A 21,109-nucleotide genomic window follows, 5' to 3' on the forward strand; every position below is an offset into this window, starting at 1 on the left:
AAAATTAAACATTTCTATGATATAATCAAGGATACTCAAGTACGTACACCTCCCACAAATTCTTCCACATAAAAGCTATTCACATAAGCACTAGAGCGTTCAAGAAACTTACAAGAACCTTTAAATTCCAAAAAGAGATCTCCACTAAATTCAAGTTCATTGTCATATTAGAACTCAATCGATACTAGAATACGAGAAGAAGAAATATCCAAACCATAGATTTCATGCATGTATTTGGTTTGTACATATGATATATGCATGTTTTGCAACATTATCATATAAAAAGGAATTCTTAAAATATAAAGAAAGAAAAAAATATCTCTTTTCTTAGTCTTAGCTCCTTTCTAGTGTTAGGTTAAATAGCAAATCATGAACTCGTGCTTGTTCCACAAATCAAAGCAATCTGCGTGATAGGCAACATTTTCCTCATTCATTTGCTTCATCTTCCTCCTTACCATTCTTTTTTGAGGCCTTACTTTTCTTACATATATTATGCTATCTCCCTTTTCTATTCTTTTACTTTTCTTTGAGGGGGAGGGGTAACAAGGGACAAATATTCATACAAAATCATATTTTTCATTTCCAGGTCACTGCTTGCTTCATTTGCAAGAGAAGAGGTCATTTAGCCAAAGATTGTCTGAATGCTAAAACACAGATTCTACAAGCCCAATCTTGTGAATTTTGTTTAAAATGCGGTGACAAGGGACATGATATGTTCACTTGTAAAGATGGTTATTCCTCTACTGATCTTGAGGTACGTGAGGTTTATCAACTTAATTCTGGTATTGGCATAAATCCTTGTCTGGTAAACAATTATCGTAGTTTATACGTGCTATGTTGTCTATTGAGTCATTACTTCAGGAAACTGTTCTTTCAAGACTTCTAAAACAAATAATATTCACTCCACACTCCCTAATTCAGTGACGACAATCTATGAGCTCTTACTTAGACTATTATATTAATGTTTGATTTGCACAGTGTTAATAAGAAAATCCTCTTAGTGTTCTAAGAAAATCCGTATTATTATGTATTCTGTAATTTTATGTTTTTATTTTTGAATTGAAACAACATTACTATCAGTTATTATGGATATTATTTTTGCATAACATGGTGTTTGGGCCAAGTTGCAAGCGTCTTTACTATTCCATCAGGTATTTAGAACCTCTCACCAGCACAGGCACCCTGGAACTTTAAAAGCCAAGGATTAGGCTGATCATAATTTTATTCTCCACAGATAAGAACTCCCCAAGCTATGTCCCTCCCACATACGGGCAACAGTCGGGTCATAACTAGAGTCTCGACACAACCTATTACCACACTAAGAATAAACCAGATCCAAAATATGAACCATGAAACACAATAGCTATTAAACCTATTACAAAAATACTGGTCAGATCACCAATTATCAAAAGTGAAAACTGTCCTGTAAAATTAGCCATTTACCGATCTGTCTCTACATTTCATCAAGTGGTCAAGTCAGAGAGGAAAGAAATCATAAATATTAAATTACAAGTCATGCTACCCCAGGCAACACATAGCTTAGTGTAGCACTTGGGTTCTAGTTTTCGTTGATGAGTGCCCATCATGCTTAGAGAAGAGTTTAATCCATGCTCAGAAGGAACACGGAAGGAAATCATTTTTTGTGTGCCTCTATTGGGATTTGATCCCCCGATCTCATACGACTAGTTTTGACGCACGTGCATTGCATGTGAATATCAGACCATGTATCACACTATTTTTAAAAATTATGTGAAGATTATTAAAAAAAAGTCACTCTTAAAATCTCTTAGTTAGACCTCTTAAATATACTTTTTCCTCCATTCTCTATATTGCATTACTTTGTTATTGTTGTCTTGTCAGTGTTATTACTTTTACTATAATATTTTATGATATAAATAATTACTATTATAAAATATACTACATTTGATGTTTTTAATTTGAGTATTAGATTACTTTAACAACTATGTTAGTGAGTGTTCTAATTTTACCGACCTTTGAGATTGTCAACGTCTATAAATCAATCTTGAAATTTTTAGAAAAGAAGAATAGAAAATGTCAAAAAAGCATAGTATAAAAATGTAAGAAAATCCCTCCATTTATAGTAAAAATGTGTAGTATTAGTATGTGCATATTGTTCCTTACAAAAATATAGAAGATATACTAAATTGGGTTCTTTAAGAAGAAGAAGAATAATGAATATATTTTTAAAAAGATGTAGTTTAAAAATTTGAGGACGCCCCTTTTTGATAGCCAACAAAGGCTAGTGTATGAAAACTGTTTATTGTGCCTTATAAAAAAAATCACAACCCTGTAGAAAACTCACAACCCATCAGAAAAGTCACAACTCATCGGAAAAATCATGGTCCTTGGAAAAAGTCACAACTCTTTCAAAAAGTCGAAACCCTATAGAAAAGTCACAACCCTTAAAAAAGGTAACAACTCATCGAAAAATTTGTAAGTCTTTGAAAATGTCACAACCCTTCAATGCGAAAAAGTTCAAATATAATATAATATAAAATATAGAAGATATACAACATTTGGCATTTTAAGTTGGGTAGTGTAGATGGATAAAAATAGATATAGACTGGTTTAATTTTAATTTGATATGAAGTTTTCAAAAAGTAAAGAAGACTTTTAGCTGGATCATATGTAGAATATATAAAAATATCTTTTAACTGTGTGTCTTAAAGATGCGTCCCCACCCCAAGTAAAAGAACGTTCTATGTTAAACTGAATTAAAATAAAGTACACTAAATAAATTGAAAACGAAAGAGTACTTATAAAATGTAGTTGGACTATTCAAATAAGTTTTTGATCAAATACTTTTTCTCCAACACTTTAGGACTTTTCAGATGTTGAACACCAAGTTGTAGTTTGTGCAACGGAAAATCATTGAACTTCTTGTCAAGTAAAAGTTGCTACAAAAGTATATTCTATGACTATGAAAATGAGTATATATTAATTATCAAGATACTCTTCATGTTTGAAATTGTGTTATTTCATTCTCCTTGTTGCATCAATTTTTGTTCATTTATCTAATTTATCCACAAAAAATATTGTAATTGCATAATTGAACAACTCTCACAATCTTCCTTGTTTTAAGAAGAAGAAAAAAATACTTACAAAATTCGTAAATTTAAAAGTGTGATAAACACCATCTATTTAAAGACAACAAAGGATAGTAGAAAAAAGTTCTTATTGTGTCTTTTTAGATAAGTCATAACCCTTCATAAAAATCACAACTTTTTAGAAATGTCATAACTCATCAAAAACTCACAACTCTATAAAAAAGTTACAACCCTTCGGAAAAGTCATTACCCATCAATCTGAAAAGGTGTATGCTATATATATATATAGTGTTTAAGTTGGGGGTATTTTAGTAATTTAACATTCTAGTGAGGGAATAATGCTTTTAAGGTAGTATAGACAGATACAGATTTTTAGTTCATCTTTATTGGTTTTTTGGGAATACCTTTGGGTGAAACATTCTAGTTAGTTATCTCGATTACATTCTTTCTGAAAGTAGTAAATTGTAAACAATGTTCACTTTAAACTAATGGTGATCTGATGGTCTGATGTGGATAGAAAATTCAATGCGGGGTTTGCAAAGCTTTTGGCCATCTTTCATGCGTGGATTACAAAGATTATGGACCAAAACAAGTATCTTGCTACAACTGTGGGATGCTTTGTCATTTAAGTTCAGTAAGTCATATCTGCCACTTTCTACAATTTCTATTAGCAATCTTCACATCATATTGATCTGTAATTTAATTTATTATGTTTGTGTAAGGATTGCTTAAATTTACGTCGGAACATTCAGTTAGCTTCTCCTAGCTGCAAGAAAGGCGGGACAGGTCCCTCCTGCAGTGAAGGCAATAATTCAGCAGATCATACATTGCAAGACGAAAAGAAAGGAGATAAATATCTTTTATGTGAAAGACAAAGAATCTGCAAAGGTATGGCTCAGTAGATCTAGAAGCTATTGAATTTGTTTGCAATCAGGGGGTCCCGCCTCTCGTTCTCTTTGTGGATGTATTTTTTTGAACCATTTCCAGAAGTAGGAGAGGTCTTTGCTATGTGCTATTTTCTTGCAAATATATATTTGCTTTCTATATGAATTTGTTTCGTTCTTCTTAAGTAGGATCACATTGATTGTTCTAGACTTAGTCATGCTTCATCAAAATTTTGTAGCCTCAGAAATCATGGTTCAAAAGTTATGAACACAAATGACCTCACAGAGGACACCTTCAAGAAAAATTGTACGAATGGATCAATGTTAAGTGATGACTGTATGTTACTGTAAAGGCTGCAGTCTGTACATATTTTGGAATCTTGAAGAAAAATTGTGAGAAATATAAGAAAAGAATATTATTGAATTGTTGTAGATGAGAAATAAAGGAAAAGAACATTATTGAAATGCTGTTTTTTATACATTATTACATTGAGACCCTATTTATAGACAATAGAATACAATTCTTTACCAAGTAGGATACTATTTACTATTCCTATTTCTATTGCTATTCCTATTCTATTCTAAATAGGATTGTATAAAAGTATTCCTATTCTACTAGAATTGTATAAAACTATTTCTATTCTAATAGGATTGTATAAACCTATTCATATTCTAACACCCCCCTCAAGATAATGCGTACAATTCATGTACCTAGCTTGTTACAAATGCATAATGTCAGTCAATCTCAATGTGCTTAATCTTCACATGAAATACTGAATTTGATGCATAATGTTGGTGTTGAACTTCCCAAACCAAGCTTGAGAAAAATTGTTCTAGACTATAGAGTGATCTGCACAATAGTACAAGACTACTAAATTCCCTCTGAGCAACGAAGTTCTCAAATCTAGTATAAAGTAAATGGATCGTGTTGGAATCAATCGATAAGTTGATATTAAATAAGAAAGTCACCGAAAAGTTGATCGGAACGTGCTCATATACTGGATATTACATTTGATGGCAAAAATTGGTCACAATCTAAGAAATAAAATTATATGGGTAAGGTCGGAATGATGTCAGGACCCAACTATAAAATAGAAATTATATATGATAGTTAGAATTCATGGGACAACCCCATTGAAAAAGAGAAATAATATGGGTAGGTTTTGAATAATGGCATAACTCTACACAAATCAGATTTGAGGAGTCACCGCGAAGACGAATGGAACTATGCAAATCAAATCTGAGTCACTAAAAAAACACATGATGCTATGCAACTCAAATATGAGAAAATAGTTCGGAAAAATTCACGGTACTACACAAATTAAATATGAAAAGTAGTCCGGAGATGCACGGTGCTACCTCATCAAATATGCAAAAAAAGGTAGTCACTGGAAGAATGTCACAGTGCAACACAAATTATATATGAAAAAGTAGTCACGGGAATGATGGCACAATGCTACACAATTAAATATGAAAAAGTAGTCACCGGAAATGATGTCACGATGCTACAAAAATTAAATATGAAAAAGTAGTCACCGGAATATGATGGCACGGTGCTATACGAATTAGATAGGAGAAAGTGGTCACCAGAATGATGACACGGTGCTACACAAATTAGATATGAGAAAATGGTCACCACGAAGATACGCAGTGACCCAACTTTTGCTAACATAATCATTAGCCGAACGGGCAGCATATATGGATATAGCTGCCCGCCGGCAGCGGAAGCTCTTTGATTGTTTACCAAGATTGTAGAGGCTCTGATACGAGGTGAGAAATATAAGAAAAAATAATTATTGATTTGTTGCTTTTTTCTACATTATTACCAAGTAGGATGCTATTTACTAACTTGTTTCTATTTCTATTCCTATTCTATTCTAAGTAGGATTGTATAACCTTATTCTTATTTTATTAGGATTGTATAAACCTATTCATATTTTAATAAAAATTATAGACAGTTATAACAAATATAAACATATTATTGAAGGGAGATAGTTGTATTAGAGATTTAAGATGTAGTCCAATAAAATATGTTGTTCCTCCACTCCATTAAATTGACCTGGATTAAATTGTATAGATTTAGGAGTAAAATCAAAAGGACTGTTGTATTGACTTTTGATAAAAGAACATTTAGAGTGGATTGAGATGTAAATGAATGGATTAGAAAGTGAAAATAAATAGCATTAAGATTGAACTAATGTAATCTGGTATTTGTTGTAGTATTTTGAATTGTTGGAAGGATAAAAGTTTGGCATTTTAACCCTTCTTTCTGCTCTTCCAGGTCCAGGATCTTCTTCAGCAAATGGTGAATCTGCGTTTTCTACAACCTCTGATACTATTTCTAACCTCTATTCTACAAGTGATGTTAATGCTTACGTTGGCAACTTTCAAGAATGACAGGTTGGTATTTGAGTAAATCATATAAGATAGGCGTTTTATTTTGTTTAGATTATCTTGTGATCTTCAAGTCAATAATATGATTCAATGTAACTACTAAGAGTAAGCAATATTGTCCTGTTTTTAATAAGAAAGGAAATTATGGTATGCTGAGACTGGTTACTGTTGATTCTGGCACAGCTCTGATGAAGTCATTCAGTAATTTCAGCCTAGTCTCTGGTGATGTTAGGGATGACGGGGTAGCTATTAATTGGGTATTAATACATATTTACCGTAAATTAATACATTGTAGCAGAGAATGAGAGAATAGGATTTCAACACGTGCGATGTGGCAGCATGACCAACACCTGCTTCTGGGAGGCAATTGTGAACTGGAAAGGCTAACTGCTAGTATCATTTTTAGTCTCAGAAGGGAAATACAGAGGAGAAATCCGTTCTTGAAACATGTTTGGTAGTAAGAATTTATCTTCTGCTGCAGGTGACAATAGCTGCCTGTAAAAGGTCCAGACTGCGGGGGTCTAAGTTTCTCTCTCGGTATAGTTAACCAATAGGCAGAACTGCAGAGTATACTTGTGTATATATGAATGTGAATCATGATGCATTTTTTGGGAGGAACTGTACTCTCATTTCCTTATTCAATTTGGCCCGAGTATCAATCCTTGGTCGACCGACACTTTCATCATCCAAATTCCAGGACCGCCACCAAAGTTGAGCATCACTGGACAAATACATAGAAGCAATGTTGAACTTGTCGTCTCCACAATTTGGCTTGTTTTGAAATATTGTTCCACGTCCCAAATGAAGTTCTCCAGTTCCTTGGCACTTCTCGTATTACTGGAAGACCTAGTTTCAGGGAACTTTAGTTTAGAGACATCCCCGCCTGTTGGTTTAGATGCAGCAACGGTCATTCCCAACACCTTCACCTCTGCGTGAAGGTTGCTGTCTTCCTTCAAGCAGTCTGTTGATCGGTAGTGCTGCTGCTTTACGAAAATTAAGACCTTCTAGCAGTTGGTCTTCAAATCAACACGATATTGATTCAACTATGTCGGAAATGCCTTAAATTCCATCCTCAAGCCATTAATTTGGGAGAATAGATCCAAAAATGTAGGATCAGTCCCATGCGCATCCCTTATACCAACAAATGCCTCTATATTGCTCACCAATTCTTGTAGTTCTGTGTTCGTCACCTTCTCGTACATCTGCTGCTCTAATACCAATTGATACGGGCTCAATTTTTTCGTCTAACACCACTGCACAACAACCTGCAACGCTCGCAAACTTCATCAATACACTCGAATCTGTCTAACACTTAGAGTTTTCTTTTACTTTTAGGCAACATACTATATTGAGGAACAATCAGACATTTACAGGACGAATCCCAACCTTCATTAATATGTATTCAGCAAAGGAAAGGCTTCATGAATTTGACTAAGGGACAGAACACTCTCCTGCTTGCTTTGGCCGAATTTCCACCCCATTTTAAATCTATAGATGGCGGTTGACGACAGTTCCAAAACTGCCAAGCGTCTAACACATGTCAGGGCCAAATCTGTCCAAATAAAACTAACTCTAACAGGTCCTGACAATACGAATTCAAATAAATACAATACATGAACCTAGCACATATTATTTATTTGCCTTAGCCGAATTGCATCTGCCCATACTTATTTCAGCTGTCTCCCAGCCTTGGTTTTATTTTTCAATTCTGCCAACTTGTGCCAACACTGATCAAGCTTTGTCTTGCCATTGTCAAGTCTACACGGTCTTACCTTGTCAAGCCCACATGCTGTCCTGCCTTGCCTTCATCAAGTTCCCCCAGCCTTGTCTTGCCAAGTCAGCACGCTGCCTTGCGTTGTCTTGCCGATACCACTGTTTGCATGTATGCCCCTAAGGTGCCATACGCCTGTCATTGTCATCGTGCCCAAGTCTGCGTAGCCAACACTCTAGCATCCTTTGTCCTAAGTCTGCCTTCCCATACTCCAGCATACTTAGTCTTTTAATTCAAGCTGCTTAGCCAACACTTCAATACTTCGTCGGACACCCGCATTGTTTTCCCACGCCCGTGCCAAATCCAATGCCAAGTCCTTGCCATGTACACCGACGTCGCATAGCTAGTCTAGGGTTCTAACAACCTCCCACTAGCTGCAGGTAGCAGGTAACCCTTTCCACCAAGTCTTGGACAGATTGGATGCTTTTTATTTTTTTTAAATTCTTCATTCTAACAAGTTATTTCCTGTAAGTATGGTATCATCAAAGTGCACTTGTATATCAGTGAGATCATAGGGGATGGAGTTTAGTTCTTATGAGTGTGCTTAGTCTTTTTTTATTTTCCAATTTCTCCTCGAGTAAACCTGTAATTCCTTTGTATGTTCCATGTACTTGTCATTAATTGAGTCATGAAAAGGTTCTATTGTCTCATTTTTTCATTTAAATTATTTTACTCATTATCTCGTACCTTATCTAGGTTTTGATTACCAAAAGTACTATTTCTATCATGAAACCTAGAACATTTTGATTCTCACATATTAGGTCAATAGGATCCTCATAATCACTGGAATCTATGTTACATTTCTCCCCCCTGAAGATGAGTTCCAAAAAGCAGTTGATATTTTTAAAAGGTGACATCCATTATGATAATAATCTGCCTAGCATTTGGTTCATAAGACTTGAATCCCTTTTGACTGGGAGCATAGCCAACAAAAATACATTTCTTAGCATGTAAAATCAAGTTTATTCCAACTAGGTTCCACGGACATGAAAAAGTATACTACACCCAAAGATTCTGAAAAATAGATCAATGGTCAACCTAGAAGTAGGAAAGTATGTCATGACATCATGAAATGGGTTTTAAAACCTAAAACATAGGAACACATGCTATTACTAAGATAGGTAGTTGTCAAAAGAGCTTCTCGCCAAAGAAATTTAGGAATTCCACTTGTGAATATTAAGGTTCTAGTTACTTCCATAAGATGCCTATTTTTCCTCAGTACTTAAATCCATTTTGTTGGGATGTATCATGATAAGAACTTTGGTGCACTATTCCTTGGAAGTGAAAAAATTGCCTAGTTGGTCAATAAAAAGCTCTCCCATTCTCACTCCGAAATACTTGAATCTTTTCATGAAATTTTATCTCAACTTAAATAGAAGCCTCCAACGTATGTTTTTATTTCCCTTTGTCTTTCAGTTGATACACCCAACTAAGTTTAGTGTGATAATATATGAAATTCAAAAAACATCTTTTTCCATTTACAGTTGCTACCCTAGAAGTCCCCTAAACATCACTATGGATTAACTTAAAGGTTTTTGTGGGCATGATATTTTTGAGAAGAAAAGAATGGAAGGCGATGTTAAGCCATTTCACAAAAATTAAATTGGAAAGAAACAAACTTTTATCAGTAAAGTAAAGAGGTGATAAGAGTCTGAAATAATGAAAAATAGGATGTACACGTCTATTGTGCCATAACACAAGTTTGTTATCAACTAGAACAAAGTTCTAACAAGGTGAACTAAAATTTATTGAATCAAGAAAATACACCTTTAGACTCTTTAGAGTTGCCAATCCTCCTGCCCGAAACCTTGTCTTCCAGTACACATGAAATTGAGTCAAAAATAGCAACAACAATTAAGGGTTCTAGTTAATTTACTAATGGTGACAAGATTGAAAGAAAGTTTTGGACCATGGACATCAAAAAGAGTCAAAAGAGGGGTTAATTTGATAGTCCTTTTCCAGCAATTGCTGAGAAGGAACCACCATCAACTCTGACTTCTCTATTTCCTGCATAAGGAGTACAAGTTGAGAGAAAATGGGAATTCCATGTCATGTAATCAGGTACTCAAAAAAACAGATGGTACAATACTTGGTTTGGGAAAAAAACAAGTGAGAGTGGAATGATCAGGTTTACTGGTTTGTAGTTGAGATTGGAGAAGTTCAGTAACTCTAGTTGCTTCTTGGTGAATGGTGACATTATTGGAGAAGGTTTCAACCCTGATTCTTCGAGAGCGACATGGTACTCTAAAAGACCCAGCTGCCACTGTTATCTTCCCCTTACTCTTGCAGTTAGGAAATTTCTCGTGGATTTTCTAGCAAGTTTCACGAGTGCCACTGTATTTGCAAAAATCACACAATGACTTCTTTTTCTTGTGATTTTCATTTTTGCAGCAACCAGAGCGAGTGTGCAAGTATTTTTTGCAAGGATCACTTAATGGCTTCTTTTTCATATCATTTTCATTTTGTAGCAACTTGAGCAGAAGAATCAATATTTTTGCTTCCAAATTGGTGTTTCTTTTTAGCATAACATTCCTCCTTGTTTGTTCTCGTCTACTCCTTCAAAGTTGGCTGGGTCTTTTCAAAGAATTTGTGAAAGAAGTTTGTAGAATTCTTAGTTCAATCTTACTAGAAATTTTCTTCCTTTCTCATTTCTCATACGCTATCCTTAGGACGCTCTCATTCATCATTATAACATTTATCTAATTCTTTCCATATAGAAACCATCTTATTATAGTAATAACACCTCTCTCCCCCTGCCTTCCTTTCTACAATCTGACGAACATTTTCTACATCAGAGTAAGTCTCTCTAGCAGCTCCCCAAATATCTTAACAGTGGGGAGAATCAAATATGGTTTACCTATGGCGGCAGGTTCCATTGAGTTTAATAGCCAAGCGATTACCATTGAGTTTTGTTATCGCCATGCTTTCATATTTTGTGATCTTCATGCATTCATTTTCGGGTCTCTTAGTGGAGGCCTTCTTGTCTATTTAGTTAGGTCTCCAAGTTTTCATTGACCATCAATTACCAAACAGACAGATTGTGCCCATTCCAAATTATTCTTGCCATTCAGCTTGTGACAAGCAAGTTAAAATGATAAATGAGAGGAATCGTGACTTTGCCCTCATAGTTGTCTTGGTCGGAACTTTGTTGATAGAACTCTTAGCTTCTATTGATGCTGCTAGGTGAAGCTTCCATGTAAATGTTGTTTAGAGCCTGTTTGGATTGACTTTTCTTTTGACTTATTTGTAACACTTTCAGCTTATGCTAAGGGCTTATAGGAACTTTTTTGATTTAAGCAAGCACTCTAAAAGTGGTTAATAGTTATTTTGCTTTAAACCACTTAAAATAAGCCAAACCATACAGGCTCTTAATGATGAACAACACAAGAATAAACCAGTTCCGGTACCATAGAAGGAACCAAGAATAAAGTTGTTATGATATCATATGGTATGCAAACACTATGGCAATAGAGATGACGAAACAAACTAGAAATTTGATTCTTGATTTTAGGATTTTTGAGAATCAAAAGATGATTTAAACTGATCTAATTTCCTAAATACTTAACGACATTAGATCTGATTTCTCGGATAAATTAGATCCTACAAATTAAATCTGATTACTATCAAATATTCACAAAACAACTATATTTGCTCTTATTCAAACAAATAACTAGATCTACTAATAACTAAATAGTGAATACGGAAGAGGTATCAGTAATGGACAAAATATATATAAGCAAAAGGAAATTAGACCATAACGAAGAAGGGGAAAACACATATTTTAATATTAATTAAAAGTATAGACTTTAGAAGGAATAGCTATTCGATCTCATTTTTTTACCCATTAATACCTATTTATGATAGTCACCATTAAATAATTACCTTGAGTTGAGGGTCTATCAAGAACAACTTCTCTACCTTTGATGTAGGAGTAAGATCTGCTATATTATAACCTTCCTAGACCCTATTTTGTGGGACTACGCTGGTCTCTAGGTATGTTGTTGTACCTTTAAATAATTAATCTTGTACTTATTTGATCTCATAAAAACTCAGTCTCATATCACAATTCTTGCTTTCCTTTTTTTCCAACTTGAGTTATTAATTTTCTCATCCTTAATTTCTTTCATTTCTATCATCAATTTTGCTTGAAGTGTAGGAACAACTTTAAATGAAGAGAACCATTCTTTTATTTCTTTGGGTGAGGTAGGTCACATCCCTCATTTCCGTAGATTCTCTTTAAATGAATCTTGTATGGAAGAACTTAACTCTTCAGTAGCCACATATTTTCCCTTTTTAATGTATTCATACAAGGCTCTCAAACTATTCTGGAAACCTCTTTCAAATTGTGTCACATAAGCAATGGAATATCACAAGCCTCCGGAAATATTTTCCACAATATTTATCTTTAGTCTCTAAGGAATTTAGAATAAAATATTTTTCATCAATGTTGTGTCCAAATGCACACCGAAGTGTACGTGGTCAAACAAGTAATATAGTGACTCTTAAGATCTGGACTATGAAATCCAAAGGACTTAAACAATTCCATTTGTAACTATAAGTACTCGCTAGTGTGTACATAGAGTTCAAATTGTGTACTAGACTAGTAATTGCTAATCTGGAGTGAACTTTCTTACATGGATAACTGGTCTGCAATTTTGTTCCTTGTACTTGTTCTATTCTTTCTCCGGTTCAAATTCTTGCAGTAGTAAGATCCACCTAATAAGCCTCGGTTTCACATCCTTTTTGTTGAATAGGTACCTAATAGTTGCATGGACAGTGTAAATAATAACTTTCCTACCCACCAAATATGATCTGGACTTGTCAAATGCAAAGACCAAGGGAAGAATTTCCTTTTCAATCACAGTGTAGTTATAAAGGAAAGGAAAAGAAATAAATAAAGATAAGAAATCATCTCCTTCCCTTTGCATGTGTCCCAAGAGGGATGGAGGGAGAAAAATGCTAAATGTTGCTTTTTCTTTGCGTAGTCGTCTAAATGCTTGAGTAGAATCTTATTGGTTTTGAACATGCATGACTACCACCAGGAGAGAAGTGTCTTAATGCTTGAGTAGAATCTTATTGGTTTTGAACATGCATGACTACCACCAGGAGAGAAGTGATGTCTTAGGCTCTGAAGTTGCTTCCAAGAAGGTTAGCAGATCCAGATGGAGGAAGCGCAAGTGGCAACGAAGGAAAACTGTAAGAATAGCTGAGGGTGGAAGAATGGAAAATGGCAGTCAGTGTGGCATGCGGCAAGAATACCAGTCTTCGGAAGAAGCAAAACCAAATTGTTGTTGAAACTGACACCAACGTAACATTGAGGTACCATTTTGGTGTTTACTTTGGTGGACAAAGTACTACGCAGTTTCAGTCACCATCTGAGCTTCCTAGATCAAATGTTTGGGTGAACCCTACAACTTTTATGAATCATACTAGTGAATGCTCACACCACCCATCTCTCTAAACCAATGTCCACAACAATTTTTTGTTCAGGTGAGCAGAATTAAAAACTCAACTACTCTGCAATGATCTGTACGGAAGGTTCCTAACATGAACCAACTATAACTCAAACAGTTGAAGGCCCAGTACTGTTCTGTTTACTTTCTGATTAATTGTATTAGCCGGCAGTAACAAAATCGTAGGAACCCATTTCCTTGACAATTCAAGGATACTGTCAAAGTGCAAGGTGGCTGAGAATACAGCGACCTTTTTGATTTTCAATAATTAGTTTAAGGAAGAATCACTGTTTCTTTGTCAAATCAAAAAAAATGTTTGTTAGTTTAAGGAAGAATCACTGTTTTCTACATTAAGTTCCTTTGAGAAAGCACCGCAAAACACCATTAAGGAGCATAGTTCAAGTTGTAACCAACAGGTATAAATTTTACCAACAATCCTTGTTTCAAAGAGTGCTACTATTTGCTTATTCTCACATTGTCATCTGGTTCTGCCAGTAATTTTTTTAATCGGTTGTCTATATACTTTTTTCCTCTGGATAATGAAGAAAGTCAGTTTTCTTGTGTGCCTTTAAAGCTTTCTAGTTGAATATTTTTCTGATGTTGTAGATCCTGTACAAGTACAGAACTTTCAGTGAAATGTCAAACCTTGCCTATTTCAATGTGCGCTGTTATCACTGCAGATCACTATATTTAAGTGTATTCTGTTAGTTATTATCGAACTTATATATTTAGGAGTAACGGAGGTGCAATGAGAACATTACTATCGTACTAGTATGTGCATGATTGATTACCAAATATTCTTTGAGCTATATCATGACATGAAAAACCATATATTCTGTATAGAAAACCATAATAATAAAAGAACATAGTGTGTTTATATTTCAAGTTAAAAGTCTATTGTAGACTCTGCACATAGAAAACTAAAGTGGTTGGAAAAGGGAGATACAGCTATTTCCCCTACAGAAAAAAGAAAATAAAAATATGATAGCTGTAGGGGAAATATTTTAAAAAATATTTTCAACTTTAAAATTTTATTTTTTACCTAACCCCTGCCCACCCCCGTCAGCCCCCCCCCCAAAAAAAATTATTTCTAAAAAATATTTTCAATTCCATAAATTATATTTTACTCTAATAAAAATAAAAGATGTTTCTCAAAAAACATTTTCATTCATAAATCAAACATTATAAATCATTTCTAGAAAATATTTTCTACTCACCAACCAAATATGAGAAAATAAGTCTAAAATCTACTTGTTTTCAAAATGTTTTCCTTCCCACCAAATACGCCCTAAGACTAAACTATTTCTAATGCCTATACTCACACGATTGTCAGTCGACAGTGAGGTGCATATGCATATTTCTTCTGTATGAACCAAGCAAGGCCAACAAATATTTTCTATTCATGTTAGCCAATCAATTAGCACTCCCTATGGAGTTCAAGACAAAGTTGTACTTTCTCGTATTATGTTTGAAAATTTCCTCTTTTGTGTCCATTTGTCATAGACATTATATGAAAGATGATGATATAATTAAGAGGAAAAAGAATTAAGTAACTGCACGACCCGTAGCACATATCAATTCAAATTCATGTAACAACAATTATGCAACTACCGTAACTTAGAACGAGAAGTTTAGCTCAACAGACATGAAATGTTACAAAAATAATCCATAGAAAAACATTAAAAATAGAAAAACCGATTTTCTTTGACTTCTAACATGATTTCTAGCTTTTTCTGGGTCAAAAATTGTGTCCAAAATGTTCTTTAAAATATTAAGAGTAGAACATATCCTCTCCCCCCCACCCCCTCTCCCCACCCTCCAAAAAAACTAAATCTTGAAACTAGTTAGAAAAAATTGTTAGAACAAAAATACTCAAGAAACTGATTTGAAAAAATTAAATAGAGTGAACTTATGAAATTCTTTGTGTATATTAATTTGCAGAAAGTCTGAATTTATACAAAGAAAAAACATAAACATTAAGACTATAATAAGAACATGTGACACTAACTACCATAAAAGGGGGCCACTAACAGCCATAATGGGGCCACTAACTTCAGAAAGTTGAACAACTAAAGTTGACTAAATATAGCTAGAAAATAGGAAGCACTAAATTGAAATAAGTAAAAAACAGTAATAATAATAATAAGCTGAAAAAATGCCAATTGTCTAACATTTCTCCTTGGCATTTTTGTGGCAAACACCAATTCTTTGCCTCAGATCATCAAACCTTTCCTTTGGCAATGACTTGGTGAAAATGTCAACTAGCTGGTTCTCAGATGAACAATGAACAAGCAACACTTAGATTGTTGGACTTCTCTAATAATATGAAACTTGATCTTGATATGTTTAGTTCGACCATGAAACACTTGATTTTTTGAGATTGAAACTATTGAACTGTTGTCACATATGATCTTGGTAGCTTCTGTTTGTTCATGGCCTAAGTCCTTCATCATCTTCCTTAGCCAGATAACTTGATTCACAGCAGATGCAGCAGCTATGTATCAGCTTCTGTTGTTGATTGAGTTGTAGTTTCTTGTTTTCTAGAGCTCCAACTAAAACAACTTGTCCCCAAACAGAAAAGATATCTAGATGTGCTTCTGGAATCATCAACTCCACCACCTCAATCACTATCAGAGTACCCGATCAGGTTCATAGTTACTTCGGCAGATGTTGGAAAAAAAATTCCAAACTTGCTAGTTCCTTTAATATACCTTAACACTCTTTTAGCAGCTGTGAGGTGTGTATCTCTAGGCGAATGCATGAACCTAGAGAGCAAACTAACAACAAATAGAATGTCAGGCCTGCTTGCAGTTAGATATAGAAGACTGCCAATTAAGCTTCTATACATACTATCATCCACTTTTTCGGAATCCTCATCATTGTCAAGCTTCACACCAGTAGATATTGGAGTACTCACAGGTTTGCACTCTTGCATTTTGAACCTGTTTAAAATATCCGAAATGTATTTCTGATGACATATGAAAATTCCATCACTTGACTGCAACACTTCCATGCCGAGAAAGTACTTGATGACTCCAAGACTAGTCATTTCAAAGATTTTCTCCATTTCATCCTTGAACCTTTGGATTAGATCAATTTTGCTTCCTGTCACAAGCATGCCATCCACATAAATTGAGACAATTAAGGACTCACCTGCAGCATTGACTTTCACATACAAAGTAGCTTCACTTTGACTTCTACTAAAGCCAAGTTGGATGAGATGATTGTCCATCCTCTCATACCATTCCCTTGGGGCTTGTTTTAGTCCATACAAGGCCTTTGTTAAGAGATAAACTTGATCCTCTTTTATAGGAGTTGAGAAACCATCAGGTTGCTCTATATAGATCTCTTCAGCAAGCAAACCATTCAAGAAAGCCGATTTGACATCAAGTTGATGAATCTGCCAGGAACTATGAGATGCAAATGCAAGAATAAGCTTGATTGTGTCATACCTTGCTACAGGATCAAATGTTTTGTGGTAATCCACACCATATTGTTGTGTGTATCCCTTCACCACCAATATAGCCTTATGTTTGCAAATTTTCATCAGGATTGAGTTTTTTCTTGAAAATCCTTTTTACACCAATTACCTTGCGATTTCTAAGTCTGTCAACAAGCTGCCAGGTTCCAATCTTCTCTATCATGTCTAGTTCTTCTTGCATAGCTCTCCTCCATGCCTGAGAGTCTTGTGCTTCAGCATAGCTTGTTGGTTCAGAGCTAACCAAGTTACACCGCTGATAGACATCTTTTAAGGATCGAGTTCCCCTCACTGGTACATCATCCACTAGTTCATCTTCTGAAATTTGAGGCTGCTCTATTGAAAATTAATCAGAATAAGAGTTCTTCTAATTTTTCCAATCCCAACCAGCTGCTTCATCAATCATCACTTCTAGGCTGAGAATTAGTTTGTATGATTTCAAACAGAAAATCCTGTAACCTTTGGATGAACTATAGCCCATAAATATGCCTTTATGAGCCTTGTTATCCATCTTACTCCTTTTTGTTTCTGGAACTCGATAATAACATATACACCCAAAGATTTTGATATGGAGTATTAATGGTTTGTTCCCAAACCAAGCTTCATATGGAGTCATGTCCTGCAAGGACTTAGTAGGCAATTTGTTCAGGAAATATACAGGGGTATTGATTGCCTCAGCCCAAAATTGATTTGGGATCTTTCTTTCGAGCAAAAGATATCTGGCCATCTCCATTATTGTCCTGTTCTTCCTTTCAGACACGCCATTTTGTTGTGGAGTGTATGGTAATGTCAATTGGCATTCAATGCCTGTGCTATTACAAAACTCCGCAAATTGAGAAGAAATGTATTCTCCTCCATTGTCAGACCTTAAAGCCTTAATACTAAGATTACATTTATTATCTACTAAAGCTTTAAATTATTTAAAAACATCAAATACTTCACTCTTCAGTCGAAATAAACCCAACACATTCTGGTGTAGTCATCAATAAAGAGGAGAAAGTATTTGTTACCACTCAGCAAATCTTTTTTCATTGGGCCGCAAACATCCGTATGAATGAGCTGAAGTTTCTAGTTAGCTCTTCGTACTTGATTTGCTTGAAATGGCAATTTTGTTTGCTTTCCCTATTGGCAAGTTTCACAAACTTGAGCATTAGAAAGAAATTCAGGCATATTTTCCACTAGCTCTTTTTTTTCATCTCGGCGATGCTTCTCAGATTGAAGTGACCAAACCTTTTGTGCCATAGGTTTGTACATGTTTGTGAAGTAATAGTGTAAGCCTACTCAATTATTTTCTCCCAATCAACTGAAAACATTCTGTTGCTCATCTTGACATAAAATAACTCTACTCCAGAAGGGTCAGAAGCAACACATTCACGATTCTTAAAATGCAGAGAATAATTATTTTCAAGCATTTGTCCAACACTCAACAAAATTTGCCTCATATCAGGTATGTACAAAACATTAGAAATAGTTTTGATACCTGATATTGTTGAGATAGACACTGTACCTCTGCCATTGACTTCTACTGCCTCACCGTTTCCCACTTTTACTTTAGATTTGTAAGTATCATCTAAGAATTTGAACAGTTCAACATTATTAAACAAGTTATGTGTGCAACCACTGTCAAGAAGCCATGAATCAAAGGATTCAGTGATTGAAAAGTATGAAACTGCAAATAGTTGCTCTTCATGTGCATCGTCATCTGCTTCTACTTGTGCTTGCAAAGCACCAAAGGCCTTTGCTCTTTATTTGAAGACCTTGGATACATGTCCTGTCTTCTTACAGTTGCCACATATAGCATCGACTCTCCCCCAACAATACTTCTCCAGATGTGTATTTCTTTTACAATGTTTGCAAGAAGGGAACTTCTGCTTCACATCTCCACTATTGTTTCCTCCATCATGCTTGCCCTTATTCTTTTGGTGGAATTGTTGCTTTCCTTTTTGCTTTTGTACAGAGAAATCTCCTTCAATGAACTATTCCCGTCTCAAAGTCCTCTTTTGCTCTTGTGCTTGAAGAGCCCTCATTAGTTCACCTAATGAAAGTTTGCTCAGGTCCTTGGATTCTTCAAGAGAGGAAATCTTAGATTCAAATCTCTCAGGAAGAGTCACAAGATTTTTCTCCACAATTTGTTTCTCTGTAAATTCTTCACCAAGAAGTCTAATGTTATTAACAATTAAGGATATTCGATCATCATACTTACTGATAGTTTCATCCTCCTGCATATTCAAGGACTCAAACTCTCTTTTTAGGTTCAACACTTGCATTTGACGTGTTTTATTGCTTCCTTGATATTCTTCTTTCAACCTATGCCAAGCCTCTTTTGCAGTTTTGCAAGCCATGATTCTGTAAAACACAGTATCTGCCACAACATTCTGCATAAGTGCATGGCTTTAGATTTCTTTGTCTTCTCTTCGTTGTTGGATTTGATCTGAGCAAAGGTAGGATTTGCTGGTAGAGCAGCAAGTGGTTTATCTTCAGTCACAGTTTCCCAAAGTTCATAGGCTTCTAAAAAAGCTTGCATCTTCACATACCATATTTGGTAATTTTAACCAGTGAAAGTGAATGGTGGATTTAAAGGTAGGTTGTTGGATGCCATTTGTGTTTTAGGTTAAAACTTTTTTTTGTCTTGTAAGATCAACTACAGGCTCTGATTCCACTGTTAGAACAAAAATACTCAAGAAACTGATTTGAAAAAAAATAAAAATAGAGTGAACTTATGAAATTCCTTGTGTATATTAATCTGTAGAAAATCTTAATTTATACAAAGAAAGAACATAAACATTAAGACTAAAATAACAATATGTGCCACTAACTACCATTAAAAAGGGCCACTAACAGCCATTATGGGGCCACTAACTTCAGAAAGTTGAGCAACTAAAGTTGACTAAATCTAGCTAGAAAATAGGAAACACTAAATTGAAATAAGTAAAAAACAGTAAAAATAATAATAAGCTGAAAAATGTCAATTGTCTAACAAAAATCAAAACAAAGTTGGCGCGCCGCGGACGGTGAAGTGTCAAGTGACGCAGTAGGACATTCCTCTAGCAGCTCAATTTACCTTCTTGTCGTCTTGAATTCCTTTTTTGGGCCATTTTCATTGTCTTATCTTGGGGAACAATGGAAATGATTTTTGTCCCTTAATTATTCTCCCTTTTATGTTTTAAAGTAATACTCTATATTTTATTAATGAGGAATTTTCGCATATAGCCATTGAAAGATAGCCTAATTACGCTTCATAGCTATAGTTTACTAATTATAATTCGTAGATACATGTTATAGGAAGGAGAGTGACGAGTGAGATTGGGAGAGGAAGGAGAGATGCGAGCAAGAGAGGGTAGAGAGTGGGAAATAGGTGAATTGTATATGTATATCGGTTATATAATAGTATTATACAAATGTATTTATATATTTTGGCGAGAGAGACTGGGAGAGGAAGGAGAGAGGTGAGCGAGATTGAGAGAGGGAGGAGAGAACCAAGCGAGATTGAGAGAGGAAGAAGAGAGGCGAGCGAGAGAGGATAGTAATTTTTATTAATTTGCATGTACATTTGTATAATTCACGTTTTTTTTATAATTGAGTATTATAAAGTCTGAAATTATACGAATATAATAAAATTCAAAATAACGAATTGATACAAACATAAACATATGAACTTTAAGCAATGATACAAAATATATAATACAAATTACATTATATAAATTATATTATACAAAATTCACAAATTGCACATTTTTAAAAACTTTAAAAAGTTATACACAAAAAAGATTGACTGTTATCCTTAATGCTAAATGTTTACCTTTCTCGTCCTGATACTTAATGTTAGTATTTGTGCTTTGTCGTTTTTTATCTGTCTCCGGATGTGTATTAGAAGGTCTCAAAGGTTGTATACTCTCTTGTAGATTGCGAGTCCACCACCTCTTTTGCTAGTAGATCTGACACACTTTTAGCTTCTGTAAATGCATGGCTAATTGTAATATTTACTCCTTATAACCTTTTGCTTGCCCTATTTCATCTTTCCACCAATTCCTATGGTATCTTCCATTGTCCCATTATTATCT

The 21,109-nt window shown here is 34.8% G+C and overlaps 2 protein-coding genes across 17 annotated transcripts in view; one reads left to right on the forward strand and one right to left on the reverse strand.

Annotated features, from left to right (window-relative positions):
• LOC101259478 (uncharacterized) overlaps nt 1-21,109 on the forward strand; it is a 51,875-nt gene that overhangs the window by 24,016 nt on the left and 6,750 nt on the right. For 10 of the 16 annotated variants that reach the window (XM_010321280.4, XM_010321273.4, XM_069297770.1 and 7 more), the window contains 5 exons: nt 587-754; nt 3,586-3,702; nt 3,791-3,956; nt 6,234-6,352; nt 13,224-14,135. In XM_010321280.4, the coding sequence (XP_010319582.2) occupies nt 587-754; nt 3,586-3,702; nt 3,791-3,956; nt 6,234-6,349 (567 nt within the window). In that variant the 3' untranslated portion in view covers nt 6,350-6,352; nt 13,224-14,135. Of the gene's footprint in view, nt 1-586; nt 755-3,585; nt 3,703-3,790; nt 3,957-6,233; nt 6,353-6,529; nt 13,017-13,159; nt 14,136-21,109 lie in introns of those variants that run through there. The other 6 variants (XR_740996.4, XR_002028000.3, XM_010321275.4 and 3 more) reach the window with 6 other exon arrangements.
• Nucleotides 18,326-19,429, reverse strand: LOC138342269 (uncharacterized). Its single transcript, XM_069294622.1, has 2 exons — nt 19,084-19,429; nt 18,326-18,765 (listed from the first exon to the last, which is right to left on the reverse strand). Exons 1-2 carry the CDS (start codon nt 19,427-19,429, stop codon nt 18,326-18,328), a joined length of 786 nt encoding a protein of 261 aa, XP_069150723.1.

Source organism: Solanum lycopersicum, chromosome 1 (assembly GCF_036512215.1).
Source record: "Solanum lycopersicum chromosome 1, SLM_r2.1".
NCBI lineage: Eukaryota > Viridiplantae > Streptophyta > Magnoliopsida > Solanales > Solanaceae > Solanum > Solanum lycopersicum.